At 39.7% G+C, this 23,556-nt stretch overlaps 3 protein-coding genes across 4 annotated transcripts in view; 2 read left to right on the top strand and 1 right to left on the bottom strand.

Moving 5' to 3' along the window:
• Positions 1 to 18,622, bottom strand: part of LOC148899157 (ladderlectin-like) — a 256,335-nt gene extending 237,713 nt beyond the window's left edge. Inside the window, exons 1-7 of one of the 2 annotated variants that reach the window (XR_016114694.1) lie at positions 18,588 to 18,622; positions 18,430 to 18,513; positions 18,299 to 18,323; positions 18,131 to 18,216; positions 17,823 to 17,960; positions 16,152 to 16,248; positions 15,933 to 16,066 (exon numbers count right to left, since the gene is read on the bottom strand). Coding sequence is in view for 1 of the 2 variants with exons in the window: in XM_088994238.1 (XP_088850364.1) it covers positions 15,987 to 16,066; positions 16,152 to 16,248; positions 17,823 to 17,960; positions 18,131 to 18,216; positions 18,299 to 18,323; positions 18,430 to 18,486 (483 nt within the window). In the remaining variant the exon portion in view is untranslated. Of the gene's footprint in view, positions 1 to 15,806; positions 16,067 to 16,151; positions 16,249 to 17,822; positions 17,961 to 18,130; positions 18,217 to 18,298; positions 18,324 to 18,429; positions 18,514 to 18,587 lie in introns of those variants that run through there. The other variant, XM_088994238.1, reaches the window with a different exon arrangement.
• Positions 708 to 9,303, top strand: LOC148899159 (arrestin domain-containing protein 3-like). The gene is made up of 7 exons (XM_088994214.1): positions 708 to 1,039; positions 4,237 to 4,278; positions 4,366 to 4,426; positions 4,529 to 4,679; positions 6,596 to 6,692; positions 6,779 to 7,035; positions 7,981 to 9,303. Exons 1-7 carry the CDS (start codon positions 778 to 780, stop codon positions 8,194 to 8,196), a joined length of 1,086 nt encoding a protein of 361 aa, XP_088850340.1. The 5' UTR covers positions 708 to 777; the 3' UTR covers positions 8,197 to 9,303.
• On the top strand, positions 9,418 to 15,673 carry LOC148899158 (arrestin domain-containing protein 3-like). Its single transcript, XM_088994236.1, has 6 exons — positions 9,418 to 10,317; positions 10,417 to 10,492; positions 10,569 to 10,716; positions 11,922 to 12,018; positions 12,694 to 12,950; positions 13,234 to 15,673. Exons 1-6 carry the CDS (start codon positions 10,074 to 10,076, stop codon positions 13,444 to 13,446), a joined length of 1,035 nt encoding a protein of 344 aa, XP_088850362.1. The 5' UTR covers positions 9,418 to 10,073; the 3' UTR covers positions 13,447 to 15,673.
• Positions 18,623 to 23,556: the final 4,934 nt, after the last annotated feature.

Here is a 23,556-nt window from a genome sequence, read left to right as displayed (position 1 = left end):
CTCCTTACTTTACCGAGCTTATCCACCCATGCACACCTTCCCGACACCTCAGGTCTGCTGACAAGACATTATTAGATGTGTCCAAAACTAAACAGGGGCTCGAAGGTAATCGAGCCTTTTCCGTTGCTGGTCCCACTCTCTGGAATGACCTGCCATTGAATATTCGGCAAGCCCCTCTCTGCCCATCTTTAAAACCTGTCTCAAAACTCACTTCTACTCTTTGGCATTCGACTCAGTATGATTCCGACTTGATCTTGGTTTCACTCCCTGATGCTTTCTACTATCTTTGTGACTGCTTTATTTTCTGAATATTTTAACTGTCCATGTTAAGCGTTTGTTGCAGCTTCAGCTGTTGTTAAAGCGCAATATAAATTAAGATGTATTGTATTATTGTATTTTAATGTGCTTATGTTTTGTCCATTTCATGGCAAATGAGGGCTTGACATTTTCCCCAAACTTTCCTGAAGTAAATATTCTGCCCTACTTTCAGCCAGGCTCCTACACGTGTAGTGTGGTTGGTTTTATGGGCTAAATCTTGACCACGAAATTGTACGCAGGATATTAAGATTGGGCCATTTTTAAATCACGTATTGATAAGAATCAGCATTACACGTTGATCAAAACGTTCATAGAAAAGCCAAGAACGAACATCATTGCGTGATACGAGTAACTGAAGTGAACAAATCGAGGGTGGAGGTGGGAGTGTTAGAGTTATCCAGTAGACTCGCCCATTGCGGAAGGGTTGTTGTTTGGGAGATAGCGAGTTCGTTTAAAATCATGCCGGGCACAGTAAAGAGCCTGAAAGTTACTTATAACAATGACAGTGAAAAAAATGCTTTTACTAATGGCGACACCGTGACTGGACAAGTGGTTTTGGAAGTGACCAAAGATATCAAGGCGGAGTCGCTTTACGTGAAATTTAAGGGCAAAGCCGAGGTGTTGTGGACCGAGAGACACGGCCAAACTACTGTCACTTACCATTCAAAGGACAAGTATTTCAGCATCAGACATTACTTTATTCGAGATGAAAAAGCCACCGGTAAGTGTTTTTATTGTATTTTTGGGAGGTAGGAGGGTGGTCGATGATGCATTGCTGTGCAGATCTAAACTTGAATTATTTGACATTCCTAAAGGAACCATTTGTACTTAACGGGAAGTGCTATAATTGGAACAGGCTGTGCTGCAAACGCCGTTATTTGTTCATCATCGGAAAATAAAACTTTCTCACTCATAGTTAAACCTGTTTTTTCCTGCATTCGTTCATATCTTAGAGTAAACGTCCGTATGGAGGTTTGTTTTTACAAACATCTTGAAGTACACTTTTGAGATGACAGGTTTGTTTATCTGGCAGCCGTAGTCGTGTTGTATGAGTAAAAATACCTAACGCAAGTCTCTTAAAGGACGACCGACACCAGTTTTTTGTTTCCTAACTGACATCAGAAAAACGTTTTATAGCATCTAAAATGCCCAAAACACGCCGGCTGATATTTTAGTTAAATGCAAAACACCAATAAAAATGACTTTAAGTGTCCAAAATCTGCCACAAATCAACTCGAAACGGGATTTTCAGAAAGTCCCGCCCCCTGTTCATGACGCCACGCCAAGTCGTCTTGCCTTGCTCAAGAAACAAAACAATGGGCTCACGGAGAAGATGCTTTCTTGTTACTCATCCAGTTTTGAATATGATTCAAATAGTTCTGAAGAGGAAAGCATAAATGTTTGCAATTGATTAAAGGAGTCCTCCCATATCAATTTGAACCGTCAATGACAGCAATGTAGCGTCCCAGAAAATGCACATTTGTCTGCGGGGAATTTGTGTCAGCGAATATCAAATACTAGTCTTGGTGCAACACACAACGATTCACAATCGCGTTATTTATGTGTTTTCCTTCTAATTTCGCCATCAACACGGATCAACACAAAATTTTCAGACCAAACAAAGTACCGCAAAATGCATTGTGTGTCGCTTTGTCGGTCAGGGGCGTTCCCTCCGTGACGTCACTCAGGGCATCGTCATCAACTCGAAAACAAGACTTCCTGAATATTCAGTGAGAGAGTCTTAAAACGTAAAATATTGCGATATGCGGTGGAATATTTGTAAAATACACTCAGTAGAAGTCATTTGAAGTGATTTTACAAGTTATGGACACAACTTGTCTGGGGGCGTTGGTTGTCCTTTAACAGTAGAAAGAAACAAATAAAACTTAAGGTAATCTTGTAGAATTTTACTTTACACTTAAAGTAGCTGACATTTGTTGTTAATCATGTACCTCTAACTCGTCGGTCATTCCGAAATTGATGATATTATACATACAAAATGCTACACACCATTTCTGAAGACAATTACTTGTCCTGAGAAAGAATGGTTGAAATTGTTTTTTAAAATACAAAAGAAATCTGCAAATACCCCAAATTATGCCATTTACTCACGTCCAACGCTCATATTTACCACATCGAATCGAAACAAAAACACAGTTCAAGTGAAATTCAAGTTTTCTACTTAGAGTATTGTTTTTTTTTCATTGTTTTCTTTTGTGATTGTGGTCACAATTGTTTTAGTAAAAATAATCTTTCAAACAAAAGTTATTAGTCATTCAACCTTTGTCCCACAAAATGAATGCAACCGTGTTGCCATAACCTTTTTAGCATGGTAATCGAAGAAAGACCATGATTCACATGCTACGCTAGAACTGACATAATGGGTTTTTGTTTGTATTCTCAGCACGTTAACATTTTTACATCTACTCCTTACTTAGACTTAGAAGCATATTATTATTATTATTAGTAGTAGTAGTCGTAGTAGTAGTTGTAGTTGTAGTTGTAGTAGTTGTAGACAGTTGTCCATGTTAAGAGCTTTGTTACAGCGCTATATAAATCAATATGTATTGTGTAGTAGTAGTAGTAATAGACTAGGGCGTCATTGTCGCCACCATCGCCGCCGTCGTAGTCACAAAATCAAAACACCGAAGGCTTATTTTTCAAAAACTGGTGAAGACTACAAGTCCTCCAGTTCTGGAATGACCCATACCAACAAACATCAACGAAAGTATAGAAAGAAGGTTTCTTCAGCCGTCATCTGTGCTTCTTTGAATGTGTCAGACGTTTCGCTTCTTATCCAAGAGGCTTCGTCAGCGAACTAAAATTTGCTGGTAGGTTTGGCTCTCTCCATATGTATATCCCTACTGGCCAAACGTGGCGGTGCCAGACTCTGCTATGATTGGTCCCTGCTCTCAGGTTGGGGGGAGCAGAGGACTACTCCCTGTTACTTCTATTGTCCTGACTGATTACTTCTATTGTCCTGCCTGAGTGTGGAGTCTACGACTGGCCGGATTGCCCCATTTGCTCTGGTATCACCTCATCAGCATAACTAATCCTATGTTGCCTAAGAAGTCTGTTGTAGGAATGATCCAAGTTGAACCTCACCCCACCCTGGCGATTTAGTGAAGGGTTTTGCTGTTTTATGAAAATCGCTTCTTTTACTCACCTTTCAAACTATCTAATTTATTTCGCTAGGATTTTAATCTCATTGTCGTCAAATGAGTGGTTGCTAGTTTTTAGGTGCATATGTACTACAGATTGAGGCCCACCAGCATTATCCCTGCGATGTTGATAAAGTCTTTTTTGAGAATTTGTTTAGTCTCCCCAATATATTTACAATCTTTATTTTTACAATGTATTGAATAAACTACTTTGTTTTTCATTTGGCAGCCTATATTTTGGATGCACTAATTTTTTTAAGGCAAAAATGGATGCAGTATTTTTTTTAAGGCAATCGGTTAATCAGTCAGGACAATAGAAGTAATCAGTGTAGCCGCAGAAAGTAGTCCTCTGCTCCCCCAACATGAAAGCAGGGAGCAATCATAGCAGAGTCTGGCATCGCCACGTTTGGACAGGAGAGATATATAGAGGGCCAAAACTACCAGCAAATTTTAGTTCGCTGGCAAAGCCTCTTGGATAAGAAGCCAAACGTCCAACACCTTCAAAGAAGTACAGAGGACGGCTGAAGAAACCTTCTCATCGATGGACCACTCCTGTATGACTGAGAGCTTACATAGACGCATGTATAGAAAGTATCATACATAAAACTAAAATGTAAAAGCAGGAGCTATAGGATTGAAATTATTTCTGTGTTTATTAATCACAAATAGTGTTGCACTACATTGATTTCATGAAAGTACTCCCACCTCTTCCCATTTTCAGTCATTTGAAAACTGTAAATTGTGTTCTTCTTATCAGACGATGATCAATCTCTACTGACCAATCAGCATGGAGAAACATGTATGTATCCAACAATTTTGTTCGGCTTGCAAGGCATGATCGGTTTAATGTGTAACGGTTCATCATTTTATGTGTTCTGTTTTTCAGGCGGTAACTTCCTTGCCGCAGGATCTCATGTTTTCCCCTTCACATTTCAGTTCCCTTTGCAGTAAGTCCATCTTGTAACTGTGCTTAGTGAACAAAAAGACAACAAATATTTTTGACGATCGGATTTTTATGAGTGAAATGGTGCTCTAATGATGTGCATTAGGGAAATGCCCTCATCCTTCACCGGGTCTGTTGGTAAAGTTGTTTACCTGCTGGAAACCAGACTGAATCGATCCATGAGGATACGCTCAAAAGATACTATCAAAATTCCCTTTGTCACACAAGCGGTCTCCAACACGTTACAGGAAATCATGGTAAGTGGATAGTTGCATTACAAATGACATACATGAATATGTTAATCTGGTTCATCAATTCTCTTTAACCATCTCTATAAAGCTCTAATATGCCGAGAGGGCAACCACCCCGCCTCTGATGCCAGGGGCAACAATGCTCCTTTCATCTTATTTTGTGCAAATTTTTCAAAAAGTAAGACAGCAATGCACTGGAGTTGGATGTTATAGCTACTTGTTTTCTGCTTAAACTACTAACTTTACATCTCTTTACACCGACCATCCATGTGTGAATCTCTGAATACTCGTGGGGTGTTTTAACACTATATTATTGCACACTTCTACAACAAAGGTCCTAAAGATATTAATATAATGTTATGTCAATAATAATGATCAAATAAAATCATTTAATTGTTTCATTGAACAGATACACTCCTGTACTTCTTACAGATGGCCTTCACACTTGTGTTTACTTTTTTTTGGAGTAGCAAAAGACACAGTTGATGACTTTTACAATAGGGTTGTGAACCTTTACTTGTGTTGTTTTTTATGCGCTTAACAAAATACAGTACAGATGGATTATTTTGAGAAATGCAACAGCATAGTGAATACCGCGGTACATTCTTTTCAAAATTCCTCCTCATAAAAAAAAAATCCCTCCCAAGTCCAGTGGAAGACGCAGTCCGCCAGACTTCAGGCATCAAAGTGAAATACTGCCCAGTGTTGTCAATTTATTATTGGATTGGATTGGATTTGCCTTTATTAATCTCATTGTTTTAACACGCCTCGTACCATTAAGTTGTGATTTAATTATTTGTCATTTTAACACCTGAGGACATTTTCAGGTGTTCAATTAACCTATAGTCATATTTGTTAGAATGTGGTAAGCTACAAGAAGACCACGCAGACCATACACAGGAAGTCCAGATCTGTGATTTGATTACGAACCGCATAACAGTGAGGCCGATTTGCTAAAAAGTCAGCCATAATGTGTCAAATTAGCCCCCACTTTGCTTCTTTATTTGCTGTTGTGAAATAAATGTCATTTAGACTAAAGCTCATACAGCAAGAAAACAATCTTACTTTACCACAGGTCCGTTCCCCTTCTTTTTTACTGGACACTGTGTTGCATGTAGAATCCCATGTAATTTATCGTCAACACCACCCATCATGAAAATACATGACATACCTGGTTAAAAATAACATGACAAATGGACATTCCTCAGGTCTTAGGCCATGTTCAAACTGCTTTGCAGACACCAATTAGTCAGTGCAGTCGGCATCGCATCAAGACTCCAACAACAAAAATAGTGAACGCTGAAATATGGCATAGGAATATGGGATGGGAATTGAAAATATGACGGGAGGGCCATTCCCAAATTTGGTAGTTTTTTTTCCTTGCTGGGACTGCTGATAAAGCGCTGGTTAGCCCTCTAGCAATGTTTTCCCTTCCACGAGGGGGCAGCATTTCCATTTTTTTTTTCATGTGAGTGCTTTGTTCCAGCTTCAGCTGTTGTGAAAGCCCTATATGAGTCAAAATGTGTGTATTGCTGTTGTATTTTTGACAACCACCCTCATTTCAAGCTCATATAACTCCAGGGCCATATAACTTAGGAATTAACTCTTTTTTTCTGATGAAAGAAGGGAGTCTAAGGTTTCTTACACTGCATTGAATGTTTATGTAATCCTAAAACTCAACATTCTGTAGGGCCCGGAATTTGAGTGACATTGACAAAAACCCTGACACTGGAGTGGACACATTTTTGCCATGTCTGGCAGTGAATGAGTTAAATATGTTTTTCTCACCAAGTAAAAAGAAATAAAGCCCCAAGACAAAATCGGGAATTACTTTCAAATCTACCCCAATGTTTAGTCATTTTGCTTAGGTCCTTTTTACACTGTCTGAGACCCTCACCTCCCTCGAATGTGTTTTTCTTCAGACACCTCAGCACGAGTCGAAGGATAAAAAGATGCATTTGTTCAACTCCGGAACTGTTGCTATGGATGTCGACATTGAAAAATCAGGTTTCTTCCAAGGTAAGTGCACTAACAGTGACATTGAGTAACGCTACCCAAAAGATCTGGGGCGTAAAGGGCTAAATCCATGCTGCTCTGGGTTTCAGGAGAAGGCATGAACGTTTTAGCCTACATTCAGAACAACTCCCATCGTGAGATCAAACCCAAATATTGCATCTACAGAAAGCATAGCTTCTTTGCAAGCGGAAAGAGGAGACTTGACACCAAAGACCTCTTGAAGGAAGTGGGAGAGGCGATTCCTCCGTCGACCAGCCAAACAGTCAAACGAGTCATCACAATCCCTCATGACATGGAACCGACCATCCTCAACTGTAAAATCCTGAAATCAGAGTATCGACTCAGGGTATGTCTTTTCTCCATCGCATCCATTATCTGTACCGCTTTATCCTCATTAGGGTCACGCGGGGTGCTGGAGCCTATCCCAGCCGTCTTTGGGCACTAGGCGGGGGACATCCTGAATTAGTTGCCACCCGATCGCAGGGCACACCGAGACAAACAACCATTCGCTCTCACACTCACACCTAGGCATAATTTAGAGTGTTCAATCAGCCTGCCATGCATGTTTTTGGAATGTGGGAGGAAACCGGAGGACCTGGAGAAAACCCACCCGGGCCCACGGAGAACATGCAAACTCCACACGGGGAAGTCAGACCGAGTCTTGAACTCACGACCTCTGCACTATGAAGTCAGTGTGCTAACCACTCGACTACTGGGCCACTGAGGTTTTTTTTCTTCACCTAAGCCACTTTAATTCTATGCTAATGACCATAGAATTAAAGTGGAATTAAAGTGGCTTTAATTGGCATCTCATAAACACATGCAAACATTTATGGAATTTGGCCCCCATAACTATCATTCAGCATAATTAACAAAGGTTAATCTACCGGTAATCTAATCTCATGGAATGTAATCTAAATTTAGTTTATTTTACTTTACTTTACCTTACTTTACCAACTCTACTCTAAATTGGTCCTGATCTGTTTGAATTGCTATATGGAGGAAATAACATTTATTTTTGTTGTCCAGGTTTCAGAGCTGATAGTTTATTGAAGCAAAGCAATGGTTTTGTCCTGTAAATGTTCGCACTTCCTGAAAAAACAAATTAATTACTTTGAAGAAGATTTGCTGGAGCCAATCGCAAAAGGGGATCGATCCCATCATGATTAAAATGTCTGATTTGTACAGCTTTGATTCGACAGCAACAACATGGCCCAAAAGACTGATGTCAATGCTTTGCAGCCCATCAAGACTGAATATCAAATTTCTCACGGGACCCCCTTTTCCACAGGTGTATTTGGATGTGAAGTACGCATCAGACCCACAAATCAAATTTCCCATAACCATCCTTCCAGCTTCTCAAGAATCTGCCATGGCAGCAAGCTTGCCGTCTACCTCTGCAGGATTTGGATTTGGATCGTTTGGATCCCAAAACCCACCAGCCGGGGACACTTTCAATCCCCCACCTCCTTATGAATTTTATAAAATGTATCCTTCTTTGACTTAACGGATTTGGGTGGGAAATGTCACTCGCCACACTTCGGCTACTTACTGCTCATTTCAAAGTTGTATTTAATGTAAGATATGTTTTAGGTGTGACAGAAAAGTTCTAATATCATTTCATATTTTCCTGAGATTGCTCTTTTTGCTCATCTAACAGAAATTACTCCAGCCATTATCCCACACTGGTTGGTTGGTTGGATTTTCATCCCTGTACTAATTGTTTCAAGCTAGTGCGTCAATGTCTTTGTCGGAATAAATCCCTTGTTTTCCCTATCTGAGTTTGAATAAATGCATTCATGCATTCTTAAAAAGATTAGTGCTCGCTTATGTGGTTAGTTAGAGGCGTGGCTGAAAGTCTTTTGTCTTGGGGTCACGGGTTTAAAATATGTTTCAAAAGAAAGTCATTATGTTTCAGATAGTTTGGTCATTTTGCGTAATCCATCGGGTAACTGTTACAGAAAAGAAAAAGAATTGTTAAAATTTGAGACACCGTGATCTTACATGAGCAAAAGTAGGAAGGCGTGTGTGTTTGACTTGAAAAAATATAACTTCATGCAAATATGTACATTGGTTGCACAAGATTGAAAGGTGCTAAAATGGTATATCGTTTTCAAGAAAAGAGGAAAATTGCATCAGTATACTACATTTAATTCACGTGCAACCAGTGTACATGATCAAACTAAATACGTACTTGTTTATCTGGTTAATCATAATTTTTTTGTGCTAATCTCAAATCTTGTCTTTTTAGTATGACTGTTTTAATCCTCCATACGCTTGCGAGCACATATGTATTTTATACCTTTAAAATGTCTAAATATTTCTCCTCTATAGAGATTTTTAACACGTATGATCCTGGAAACATTGTCGGTTGCTATTAATTCAGTGAAATGTAGTTGTCACTGAATGCTATCAAATTTATAAGAGGTACTGTATTTTCCAGTGTATAAGGTGCACCAGAGTATAAGGCGCACCCCCAATAAATAGTGTATTTTCAAAAATGGCGCACCTTCAATGAATGACAAAAGTTTTACAAATACAAATATATGTGTATATCTATCTATCTATCTATCTATCTATCTATCTATCTATCTATCTATCTATCTATCTATCTATCTATCTATCTATCTATCTATCTATCTATCTATCTATCTATCTATATATATATATATATATATATATATATATAGCCACCATATATATATATATATATATATATATATATATATATATGGTGGCTTAATATTACTTCAGATTTTGTATAAGGCGTACATGTGTGTAAAGCGCAGGGTCATCTTTTGAAGAAAATCAAGGCTTTTGTGTGCGCCTTATACACCGGAAAGTACAGTACTATATAAATGAGGATGTCTTGTATTATATACTTAGGCAAATGTTTTTTCTTTGTATTTGCGTATGTTGTAAAATACAAATGTATGTTTGTCATATTTGGAGTTCAAAATTAAAAAAATATCTCTATCGTCTAAAAATAAAAGGAAAGTGACTGCACACTATTATTACTATTTTAAAATTCTCTGGGTGTGTGTGTGTGTGTGTGTGTGTGTGTGTGTGTGTGTGTGTGTGTGTGTGTGTGTGTGTGTGTGTGTGTGTGTGTGTGTGTGTGTGTGTGTGTGTGTGTGTGTGTTTGCGTGGGTGTGTGTGCGTGTGTGTGTGCTTTTACTTGATTTCGTGTTTTTTTTTGCAACCTGACTCATCCAAATCCATTTAGTTTAAAATGCAAAAAAACCTGAGGAACCACAATATGTCATACACCTCGGCTGATGAAGTGATAAAAAGCACATTTGCGTGTCAATAGAGCGCGTTCTCTGCAGGTAAGGCAAAACTGCTGCTCGTTTGTAACATTTGACGTACGTATCTTTCCGCAAAATGACCATTGTTCATTTCTCGATTGAGTATGATGCAATTAATCACCAAAACATCTTCACAAACGGTGATACCGTCAAAGGAAGAATCATTGTGGAAGTGTCAAAAGAAACTCGAATCAAATCGCTGACTTGGACAGCAAAAGCAAGAGGAGAGGCCCATTCCTCCAATGAAGACAGCAGTTTCAGTGTTTACGAGAAATATTACACGATTCAACGTCAACTCTTGGAAGAAGTAATACAAGATGGTAATGTATGTTTTTCCTTTTTCCCACCAAGAGGTATTTTCCTGGTGAAATGACTTCACTATCATACTTAAAATAAACCTTTCATAATAAAATATACAGGTGAAACATTTGACAGTACCAAAGTTATCACTCGAGGAAGACACATATTTCCTTTTTCCTTCAAGATTCCTGACAGGTATTTGTCTATTCCCGTTGGTCCAGGTGAAGACTTGATTATTCGCCATTTGTTCATTTTTAATTTTCCTCCACAGAGAAATACCATCATCCATCAAATGCGCTTTATGTGAAATTGTTCATAAATTGAAGGCAGAGCTCAAACAACCAATGAAGCTGCTCAAAACGGCTGAAACTCACTTCAAATTCTTTTCTCAACCAACTATGGATATTTCTCGACATATGGTAAGAATTATTACTATTATTACTATTATTATTATTAATAGTATTACTATTATTACTACCATTATTGTTATTATTATTATTATCATTATTATTCGGCCAAACATGGCGGTGCCGGACTCTGCTATGATATATCCCTGCTCTCAGGTTGGGGGGAGCAGAGGACTACTCCCTGCAGCTGCTCCACTGATGGTTCCTATCGTTCTGACAAACGACTGGCCTGATTGCCCCACTTCGACCAGTATCACCTCATCATTATTACTAATCCTATGTTGCCTAAGCAGGCTATTGTATGAACGATCCAAATTGAACCTCATCCCTCCAAACCGGTTTAATGAAGGATTTAGTTGTTTTGTTGCTGTGCTGATGACTATTTTGTGTTTGGGAGCCTTTTACTGAGCGAGTTGCTTGTTCTGTAGCCACAATGGGACATAAGTCTTCTTGTGCCGGTCCCAAGCCCGGATAAATACAGAGGGTTGTGTCAGGAAGGGCATCCGACGTAAAAGCTGGGCCAAAACAAACATGCGTATCATACCTCTGAAGATGGAGGTTACTGATTCGCTGTGGCAACCCCTTGAAGGCAAAAGCTGAAAGGAAAAGAAGAAGATTCGATGAAAAGGTTTATTCAGCCGTCATCTGTATTTCTTTAAAGGTGTCTGACGTTTTCCTCCTCATCCGAAGAGCTTTGTCAGTATACAAAAGTTGCGCTGGTAAAGCTGGCTCTCTATATATACATCCCTAATGAACAGAGGTGGTGGTGACAGACCTCTGCTCTGATAGGTCCCTGCTCTAAGGTTCGGGGAGCAATACACTACTCCTTGAAGCTAATCTGATTACTTCTTTTGTTCAGAACAAAATAAGTAATCCGATTACTTCTCGAAGCACTTTAGAGCAGGGACTTATCAGCACAGAAGTCTGACACCGCCATCTCGGTCCATTCAGGATATATAGAGGGCCAGAGTTACCAGCACAACTTTAGTTCACTGACGAAGCTCTTCGGATGAGAAGCGAAACGTCCGATACCTTCAGAGAAGTACAGATGACGGCTGAAGAAACCTTTTCATCGATGGACTACCCCTGTACGACTACACAGCCATATCGTTGTTATTATTGTCATTATTATTCTATTGTTAGGGAGGTAGATGCAATGAACGTTAACTCTTTGTAAGAAACACTGACGTAAATTAACACGAGGTTGTTTTTTTCAGGTGCCTTGGTATGGATGCAGTCAGACAAATGTCAAATTGTTTGACTCTGGAACAGTTACGATGGATGTCTACACTGACAGAACAGCATACAAACAAGGTAATCAATGTATATGGATCCATGTAAAATTATTGAACTCCAGCAACATTTCAGTTTTTGGTCACCGCTATTCACATGTGGACACCCAGAGGTGGGTTAATAGAATCATTTTAGTGTGTATTTTCGCCAGTGGCGGACCGTCAAGGCCTCAGTGTCATTTTGAGGCATCAGGGGGGGGGGATGTCGCACCCAACTAAACAGGCAGAAGATGGCGACAAAGCTCCCTGGAAATGGGCTCAAAAATTTTGTCACAACACACAAGGATTCACCATCGTGTTATTTATGTTTTCCTTCTAATTTCGCCATCAACACAGATTAACACGAAGTTTTCAGACCAAAGTACCGCAAAATGCATTGACATGATGAAAGGACTGCTACAGTGTGTCCTTTCTCGGTCAGGGGCGTTCCTTCCGTGACGTGACGTTAGGACTCGTCATCAACCCAAAAACAAGACTTCCGGAATATTCAGCGCGAGTCTTAAAACGTAAAATATAGCTATACGCGGTGGAATCTTTGTAAAATACGCTCACTAGAAGTCATTTGAAGCGATTTTACAAATTATGGACACAACTTGTCCATAGGCGTCGGTTGTCCTTTAAGTCTAAACAAACCATACTACTTATCTTTGAACCATTATGAACTTTGCTTCCTTTCCTTTGCTTTTTCTCACCATAGGAGAAACACTCAAAGTTCGAGCAGAAATCCAAAACATTTCAACACGTTCAGTGACGCCAACTTTAAAGTTCTACCTCAAGGAAAATTCCTTTGGTAATGAGCTACAAAGTAGCGTTGTGAAAAAGATCCTCCAGATGAAGTTCAAGGCTGTTGCGGCCAGTAGCAAAGACACGGTGATGAAGGAAATCCGTATCCCCAGAACACTACCACCCTCCATCTTGAACAGCTCCATTTTCCGGCTAGAATATAAACTGAAGGTAAACTAGTACTACACAAGTTCAATGTTAACATGGGGGCACTGCTCTTATTTTCTCTTTCTGCTCTGGTGTTAAATTTTGTGTAACGAAAAAAAATGTGACGGAACCAGCCCTATCAAATTGTTGATTTTAGATAAATAGCATTTATTTATTTGTTTATGTATTTATTATTTAAATATTTTTTTTAAAATTTGTAATTTTAATTTTGTATTTTTTCTATTTTGCTATTTGCTATTTTTTATTTATTTGGTTTGAAAATGTTTAAAAAGCACAATTTTGACAGGTATGTCTGGATATCAAGTTCACAATAGACGATGGGATCACAATTCCAATTGTTGTCCTTCCTGACATACCACATCAGCCAAGTTCATCGGCATTTCCTGTCGAAGCGTCTGAGAACACCAACCCCCCGACCTTGAACAGCACACTCCAACAAAATGCAACACTTCCGCCTTTGGACTCTCCTCCTTCTTATGAAACCTTGTTCCCTTCCTAGTGCGGTTTCTGACATAAATGGATGTCGGCCGTTTCAAATAAACAAAAGACAATGAAACACTAGAGCAGGGGTCGGGAACCTTTTTGACTAAGAGAACCATAAAAGTAAAATATTTAGAAATGTTTTTCAGTGAGAGCCACACACACACGGGCGTGCGCGCACATACAATCGTACTCATCGTTAACATGACTCTTTTTCCGTTCCTCGTGATTGGTAAAAATCCAGGCAAACGATCGGAATGAAATTCAACTTGCCGGTCCAGAGGCAAAGTTACTACTACCTAGCCTGCACACGGCTCATAAGCTTCCGCACTTGCTATCTGCAATATCTTCTCGCAGAAGTATATTTACGCTAACGTTAACATGGAGCTTGTTAAAATGTCACTGACATTCGACAGTTTCATCGATGGTATTGTTTCATTGCAAATTACAATCAGAACCTTTTCTCTCCTCAAAGCCCAATGCTCCGGTGCATTCAAGCTGAAGTACACTCGTTGGGCTCATTTAAAGGGGTGTTTACCTGTTTCAACATGATGGCCAGTATCATCCAATCAAAAAGGCGCTTTCGGCCAACCTAGGTCAGTGTCATCCAATCAAAATTGCACTTTCCGCCAACTGCAGCCCCAACAGGAGATGGACGGCGAAAAAAACAAGAATATGTATTTAGTTTTATCGGCGAGCCATATGCAATCATCAAAAGAGCCATATATGGCTCGCGAGCCATAGGTTCCCGACCCCTGCACTAGAGACTCGCTGCAAGATGGCAGGAAATTATTACACTTTGCTGCACCTCGATGCGGGTGTTCTCTTTTTTTGACGTTGGTCGACGAGCTTTTAAATCTCGGTTCTTTTCTTCTGAAACACCAGTTTTGCCTTGAACATCCGTGCGGCTCTTCAGGCTTAGCTGTGGAATTACCGGATTACGTCCCCAATTGCCCCCATATTTTGAATGTTATGGACATTAATTGTGCGTTCAAATGAGGAAAATGTCATGATCTGGTTGGCGACCAACGGGTACCGACGTCAGCCCTGCCTGCAGCCTCGCAGGTGCTGGCCGTTTTAATCACAGACACTTAAAAGGACACCCGGCACGACCATCCGGTGTCGGTTCATTTTTTGCTGCATGTTTGTTGCATGCTTTGTCTGCAATCGCATGCATTGTATGCTGTGCATGTGTTTGTTTAACCTTGGCGGACTTTTACACCTGGTTTTCTTTTGATACTTTGTATTTTTTCCGTTCAGATGATTTTGATGTTTTACATTTTGTTCCTGCTTGCTGACCTTTATTTTAATACAATTCGTCAAACAACCTCCTGCCTGCTTTTTGGGATCCGCACCCGCCATCACCATCTTGCAAACCGTCACAGAAAAAGATTCTCGCGGCCAGAAAACCCAAAATATTAACTCATTCACTAACTCAAAAGCATGACATGGAGGGCCATTCCTGAATCTGTTCGGGTATTCGTTTTTCTTGCGGGCAGGTGGGGCTTATAAAGTTCTGGTCAGACCTCTGGCAATGTTTATGTAGTGCTAAAACTCAATATTTTATGGGTCCGGCATTTTGAGTGAAAATGACAAAAACCCTGGCATTGGAGTTAGACGCATTTTTGCACATCGCCTGGCAGTGAATGAGTTAAGGCAAAGGTTGAACGAAGGCTTGCCCCTATCACATTTTTAAATGAAAAGTGCAATTAATTATTTACAAAGTTCTCCAAAATTGATTATTGAAATTTAAAAAAGTGCCAATTTCATTTTCCTGGACCATATTGACATTGCCCCTCTTTTGACAAACTAAATTTGTGGTTTACAGTTATAACATGTTTATCGTAGTCAATGGGGACCAGCACCACCCACGATATGTGAAAATCCATGAAGTGGGGACACACACAAGCACGCACAGACACACACTCAAACACACGCACACACAAACACAGACACGCACACACACACACACACACACACACACACACACACACACACACACACACACACACACACACACACACACACACACACACACACGCACACACTAAATGTAAAGCTTGGATCAAGGCAAGCACTTGATTAGACCGTCAGTGCTCGGAACCAATCAAGCTACAGCCATGTACAAAACTTCTTCATTTTTTTCCTGAACGTTTTTTTTTCCTGAAAAAAATCCACGATGCACTGAAACAGCGATAAGTAAACCGCAATGTGGTGGGGATCATTGTAATTTAGATTACGATTGATCTCAATGCTTGAGTTTTTCCTTGTGTTATGACCATTGTGGTTTGTTTTCTACCATGAGAATTTTCTATTGTCATAAAAAGGTATTTTTTAAAGAATGTTGAAAGAAAGATTGGAAACCGCAATGAGAAGAGATGACTTGAATACTACACCCAAATCCTTTATTGTGTTATTGTTCCCCCACTTGTTGCTGAAGAGACAGCAAATGACAGCATTTTAATAAATCAGAACAAGCTAATTTGATTTGTAGAAATGAAATCTAGTGTAATAGATAAAGAGGCATTGTTATCCATTCAAGGATTGTGGTAGGGTTGATCAATGGTCACATTTCTCAACATTCCTGCTGCAAACAAATCGGTTGGTATTGGTGCATATATCTGTGTCCCAGAGTGGATCTGGAAAGAAAATATAATGAACAACAATGCACACTCAAATCAAACATTGCAGATATTGATAAATTGGAAGTAATCGGCAATTCACCGCCATCATCAATCTCAACGCAATTTCCGGGCTCCGTGTTACTTTTGAAAGCGGTGAAACCAACGTCTGAGCCATCGGTCCAGAAGAAGTGATCATCCTGCAAGGCAAGGACCGTCCGTGTTTGTAGAAATCAAGCCAAAAACGAGTTGCATGCCTCTTAGTTTGCCGCAGGATGTTGCATCAAGATGTTTTTGTCCTATGCCATTTTTTCCCCCATGCTAAAAATAATCCTCAAACTAGCGCCACTGTCAAAATCGCCCAGTTGCCTCTTCGTCCATTTATTTACTCAGAATTTGAATTTCATCTTTTAAATTTTATATCTTATGTGAAAATATCTGTGGATGAATTGACTCATGTAATGTCTTGCCATCTGGCTGCACACCACACACTGTACGTTCAAAGTTGTTGTACAGTGATACCTCAGTTTCCAAACGCTTTAGCGCACAAACCTTTCGCCTTACGAACATTAAATTCGCAAGAATATAATCTTGGCATACAAACTAGTTTTCGGCGGACGAACCAAACCACACAGGTGGCTGGCGGACTAGTTTTCCACACGCCCTTTGAGTGCAGATGTGGTTTGCTATTGAGTGGAGTACTTTTGCTATAATGGGACCGAAAAAGACCCCATCACAGGTTCGTGTTAAGCCGAAGAGGACACAAAAGAAAATTACGGTCGAGCAGAAGAAGGAGATCATCGAAAAACACGAACAAGGAGTGCGTTGTGTGATTTAGTGTACCAGTATGCGAAGCCATTGGGTGCTTCTGTGTTGTCTAAGCAACTGTCTCAGGCAATAGAAGAGGTTGAAAAACTTCTATTGATTTGGATTCACAAAAAGCAGCTAGCAGGGGACATTGTGAGTGAGGGTATTATCGCCGAGAAAGAACGGCAACTTCACTCGGATACCATCAAGAGGCAACTACATCAACGACCATCACAAAGGTAAATAAAACGACTTTATTTTAGAGTAGTTTATTTCTTTAATTACAATCCAATAGCACATTTATTATACATAAAATAAGGTATATTTTGTGTAGTTTTAAGGCTTATTTAGTAGAAAATTATGTTTTATGGGGAAGGTAAATAAAACTTTATTATATAGTACAATTTATTTCTTTAGTTACAATCCAATAGCACGTTTATTATACAGAAAATCAGGTATATTCTGTGTCGTTTTAAGGCTTATTTCGTACAAATGTATGTTTTATGGGGACCTGGGAGTGGATTATTCTCATTTTTAACAATACATTTTTATGTAATTGCTAGCGACCTAGCTTTTTATTGATTTGAGTTATTCCGGGTTGAGTGAACACTGTCGCGTGTGGTTGCCGCTGCTCACCCACAGAAAAACTGATCCAGTGACTGTAAAGTGACCTTGAGAGTTTTGAAAGGCGCTTACAAATGTATTATTATTATTATTATTATTATTATTATTATTATTATTATTATTATTATTAATGATTTCTTTTGAGAAATAAATGTTTGGCAGACGAACTTTTTGCCTTACACTCACTTTCTGGGAACCAATTAAGTTCGTAAACTGAGATATCACGGTATTTGAGATTTTTTATGTCTCATACCATGTAGGGTCTTCTCAAACTACAAAATGTTTCATGCAATAGATTCTAAAGTTGCTGTTTGCTCTTTTAAGAATCCAAAAAATGTTTCACCCCTAATCCCTGGTGTAGTCCAATCCAGACGTCAGCAGAATTGTCCGACGTGGCAGCCTGAATCACTTGGAGAACTACGGCGTATTCCAAAATACTCTCAATGGAGGCCAGATTCCCACCAAGAATATTGCAGACCCTCTAGAAGAAGAAACGACCCAAGAGAAATAAGAAAACATTTCATTCCGCACAAGAACATTTTCAGGCTTGGGCTTCCAGCCTATTCTGTTCATGGCGGTAACAACCACATTCAGACTCATCGGTGACATTTGTTAGACAAATAGATGCATTACTGTAAACGTCTTGTATACCTCTGCATCTAAAAACGCTCTTGGCTCATCTTGAAAGATGAAACACTGGTCATTTATTTGAGTCCAGCCTTTAGGACATTGATTATCTGCAACACAATTGGGATTGGGAATGTCCACATGAATGGTTTGTCTTTTGTTGTTGTTTTTAAGTGTCATTCAGAAACTAACCTTTCTTCTTATCACTTCCTCTACTCTGTGAACATGAAAAACATATTGTTCAAACCACGGGAGAAAATGAACACCAGTGTAGACAGCAAAAAAATACATAAAAAAATCAAAATGCATTTATTTTGACTTACATACACCAGTCCGCTGATCCCACAAAGGAGAACAAACAAACGAAGAACAAAGGCCATCTTCTCAATGATAGAACAATACACTCACTGTATGTGACAAAAAAGGGCATATCAGAGGTAATTGGGTTTCAAATGCGGGGTGTCAAGGTGTGCAGTCTTACCTCTGAAGTCGCGAGATTCATTGCTGGGAAATGACATGGAACCTTTTTATATCAGGCCAACATAATTAAAAACAAAACAGGCGTCTAAGTTGAAGTCTTAAAATAAGGGAGAGGCTAAAAGTCATTATTGTCATTCCAACCTACCACTTAGTCATTTTGACACTTCACCACACACTCGACAACATCAGAAAGGTTTTCATAATAAAAGAAAAAAATTGGCACACACCAGTTCATGATAGAACATTTCGGAAAGCACTCAAGGGCACAGTCTCCAACCCCGGGCCGCGGACCGGCACCGGTACGTGGGTCATTTGGTATCGGCCAACACGGAAAAATAAACCTCTGTTTATGCATCGCTGAAAAGGTTTCTTCAGCCGTCATCTGCACTTCTTTGAAGATGTCGGACGTTTCGCTTCTTGTCGAAGAGGCTTCGTCAGCGAACAAAAGTCCGTTTATGTATGACTCATGTTTTATTTTGAAAAAGGACTGCGTCCTTTATTCCATCTACTTATATGTCACTCTTGACACAGGTGCATTTCTCGGCCGAGATATAGATTGACACTAAAATTAAATCTGAGAATTAGTAAAATTATAAAATAAAAACAAACATTTTTAGAAGGTGTCAAGGTGAAGGGAAAGGCCCCCCCAGGAGAAGGAAGAGGAGCCTGTGACTTTGAAGAAAAAGAAGGCTATCCTGTATTTAATTGACAGTACAGCATAAGGAGTCCTACTTAACATTTGGAATAATCTCAGCGGGAGATTCCCCCGCGCCCACTCTACATAACATGCAGCGGTTGTAGTTTTTATGCACTTTGTATTTGGGACATCTTATTTTGAAGGCACATTAAAAGTTACCTTGGATTGGATTGGATTGGATTTGCCTTTATTAGTCTCACAGTGGAGAAATTTACATTTCACAGCAGCAAAGTGATGAAAGGAATGAAAGTAGAAAAAAGAAATACATGAACTGCTGGAAAGGCAGCCACTCTCGCGGCGCCGTCTTGAAGTCAAAAGAACAAAAAAAAAAAACAAACAAACAATATGACAACACAAAGACAACATGATACAAACAAAGACACAGAGAGTCATTCATTCTTCAGTACTTGCTGTACCCTCTTTGTGATGACATGAAGCAGTTCTAGATGAAAGAGGAAAGGATCAAGGCGTCTTTCCACCAGTGGATCAGGGACATCATGGTGGAACGTGCACGTCGACTACAAGCTAAATGTTGAAAGCAAACACGCAGCTGTAGCATCCATTGACGAAAAGAGATTGTCTCACATCTCCTGTCCCACATAAATCAGCTTCAATTCCATCCCGCGACAGTTCCATATACGCATCGCAGTGACGTGCGGTGAGGTTCATGGCTGGTGAGGCACTGACGTCATCATAGTCAGATTTACAAACATATGAACTCTACAGAGTAGTTCTTTATGTATACAAACTGTAGCATAGAAAAAATAATTAAAAAAACGTTTTTATCATGTTACCTTTAGTCCATGCGCCGCTCCTTCTGAAGAAAGGCATCGATAACTTCTTTGTAGAAGCCTTCCTTATCTTTCTTCAGTTTTAAAAGTCTCTCTGTCTCGACGGAGATCACTGCCAGTGAAGAAAGTCGTCCTTGATCAGTCCTGTTCCGACTGTATGTTTTCAGTGCTGAGAATGACAATCTCGTCTACTTCTCCAGCAACAAATGGGGCTGCACCGATCTCCTTTTTAATGTCATTTCTAATGACATCACCAACTGCTTCAATTAAATCGTTCTGTATTCTGTTTCACAGGCTAGAAAATATAGTGGATGTCCCAAAATGACTCGCTAGCCTGTCATCTTTCTGAGCGAAAGCATGTAATAGTTCAACATAGTTGCCACGATGAGCAGAGCCTTTACTAATTTCCACGAAATGCCAGCTGTTGTTTGGCAAGGAAGCAGGTGGCATTGATGAGATCTTTTAAAATCTCCCGGTTCTCCTTTACCTTAACATTGTGGATGCTGATGTTGAGTCTTCGCTCATTTTTGATGAGGCTCCGTTGTAAAATTTTCAGGTCGCAATATCCCATTTGAGTCCAGACATTGTCACAGAAGGCAGGAAAAGCAGAAAAGGCGGTTTCTTGCTGGACATCCACACAGCCAGCCTTTTCGTGTGTACCAGTCCGCCTGAAAAGAGCGAGTATTGTGTCCCGTTGTCTGAAGCAAACCTTTTAGCTCCGGTGTTGGTCTTCCTTTAATTATTACCTCCTGCTTCGATTGAAAGTCCAGTTTAGAAAATTCTTTCAATTTAGATATGTAATCCTCCATTCTGAAAGTGAGGCCAAGCAACATGAAAAAATGACTGCAGGGTGGCACTATACTTGCTAACTGTTTACTGTAGCTTTCTGTCTCTAATTCTATTATTCTGCAGACGTGGAGTAAGAAGTATCTCTGGAATCACAAGCGCCCCCTGCCTGTCATGAGGCCGGAGAACTGTGTGCCTCACCTACGCACAGCGTTTTGATAAAAATAAAACAAAATAAACACTGGAGTACAGTGTTTATAATGTACAATGACTCTACGTTATATACACCAGCTAAACTGTAGAAATTTAGTATATATACTAAACGTGTTTGAACGCTTTGATAGCGATATGCAGAGGGACAGCAATGTGGTCTCACTGCAGACCAAGTCAGCACAGTAAGCATAGTGATTGCGCAATCCATGGTGAGGATCAGCCGGCTGGTGCCTCACTGCTCGTCTCTACTTAGTATTTGAACGGTAAATGTGAAAATTCAGCGATTTTGAAAAAAAATCTAAAACGGTGAAGTTAAATGGACAAGAACTTTAAAGTACAAATCACTGAATCCATATAACTGTTTAATTTATTTTTTCATTTGATATTTCCATGACAGCTTTTCATGATGACAGGTGAGGCACTGCCTCCACTGACTGCACGTCACTGACGCATCGGCGCTCTGTGCTGACGCTCCTTTCTTCTTATCGCGGGCTCCTCAAGCCATTTACCCATCCAGCCGCAGACTGTCCAACAGGACCGACCTTCCACTGAACAAAGCGGGGCTGTGAAGATGCTGCCCATTACAGACGCAAAAAAAGCACAATGGCCCCTGTGGTGTCCAGCGATGACAGTCGAATGGCAGCGACATTCCTCCCATTCAAAAACAGTACTGGCATATTCATGCTGCCGAAAAGGCGCAACCGCTCAGCACAGTCTCCTCCTTGATGAATGTCGTGGTCAAAAATGCTGAAAAACAATCCGTATCCATTCCACACGACGCCCAACAACACAAGGTGACAAAAGAAAACACAAAACAAGACAAAAACAACCAAAAAAAGCAAGGCTCATGAGAGCACTTGCTGACGGCTGCCTACTTGGGCGCCATCTTGGACTTCTTTTAACCTTAACGACCAGAGTGTGTTTCAGTCAGGTAGGACGTTCCTCTTCCCATGATTTTCATGCAGGTCGTATCATATTATTTTGTTGTTTGCCTGTCACACTTTAAAGGCCAGTACCAAGCACAGAGAAAGACAGAGAAATTCACTTGTGAGAAACGTAGCCTTCTTTCACCATCTCGAGCAATGATGCCTTGGAGGTGTTTGCTCTGCGATAGTTTTGCCTTTTTCCTCATCAATTGTGTTCTGTTTAGCTGGGTTGATAGCTTTTTGCATCAAGTGTACAGATGACTTGTGCGTGTTATTCGTGGAGCCTGATTGATGGGATATTTTAACCTTCCAGAAACGAGTCCAAATTTCACTGTTTTCTATCCATTTTCTCACCATTTCACTTTTGTTTTTGTTTTTTTTTTTTGTTTCAAGCTCTGTCGTCTCCCTTTCGTGTGTGTGTGGGTGTTTTCTCACTCTGTCTCTATCGTCTGCCTGTCTCTTTAATGTTTAACCCCCCACGCCCCACTTCTGCGTTCTTGACCAATCACGTGGCTTTAACCGAAAACTGGGGATGGGGAATAGAGGACAAAACAGTCAGGCGCCATTTTCTTGTGAGGAGAACGGGCTCGTTCGCGAACGACACAACGCTCATTGTGGCAGCTCCGTGTGAATCCCGAAAAATAGTTTGTATGCCACGGTAAAATTTTCATAAATGTAACGTTCGTAAACCGAAAAGTTCATAAGCCAAGGAGTTCGTAAACCGAGGTATCACTGTATTTCAAAAACGATGTTTCGACCGCCAGAAGCAACAATGACCTGACAAAGTTTATTTGCCTCCAACATCCAACAGATTGTCACTGCCAAATTGTGAAATGCATTCATGTCCGCACAAAGTTCATCAGCCAATTACATCTGGCTTAGTCAAGTAACTGTCAAACATTTGCATTCAACTATATGTGAATTATGCGGCCTTTCAAGAAGAGTCCAAACACACCCATGACTAAACCTGCCAACATTCCAACAACCTTTGGGATTTTCTTTTCAACTGGTTACAGCAATAGCAACCGTATTTCTCCTTACAGAAGTAGTCTGTAAGTGTAAGGCATACCTGTCAACCTTACTAACGGGTCAATTTTTCCTTACTGAGAATAAAAAACAAACGCGTGTGTAATATTTCATTACGCAATTTTATTCACAAAATTTCACATGTAAACATGAATACGTTTAACAAGTTACAACATATTTCTAGTAATAATCAAATATGCTCTTTGTTGTAGAGTATTCTGGCTTTTTGTGATAAAAAATATTAGAATTTGTGTTCTCATGATGTATAATAATTATTTTAATAATTAATTTATTTTAATAATTATTTTCACTTTTTATGAGTAATAATAATAATAATAATAACAATAATACATTTCATTTATAAGCACCTTTCAAAACTCTCAAGGACACCTTACAGTCACAGGAGTACATTTGTTATAATTAACATTACTGCTAATACTTAATGAAGAAAACATAATCAAAAATGTCTTATTTAACATTTTTTGTGTTTCTGGGACAGCCTCAAGTTGTGAAGGTAGTTCAACAGGTGCA

This window comes from Hippocampus bargibanti, linkage group LG04, assembly GCF_051943395.1.
Source record: "Hippocampus bargibanti isolate YZ-2025 linkage group LG04, ASM5194339v1, whole genome shotgun sequence".
Taxonomy (NCBI): Eukaryota; Metazoa; Chordata; class Actinopteri; order Syngnathiformes; family Syngnathidae; genus Hippocampus; species Hippocampus bargibanti.
The sequence above is the reverse complement of the archived record's forward strand: the minus strand, read 5'-3'. Positions and strand labels throughout refer to the sequence as shown.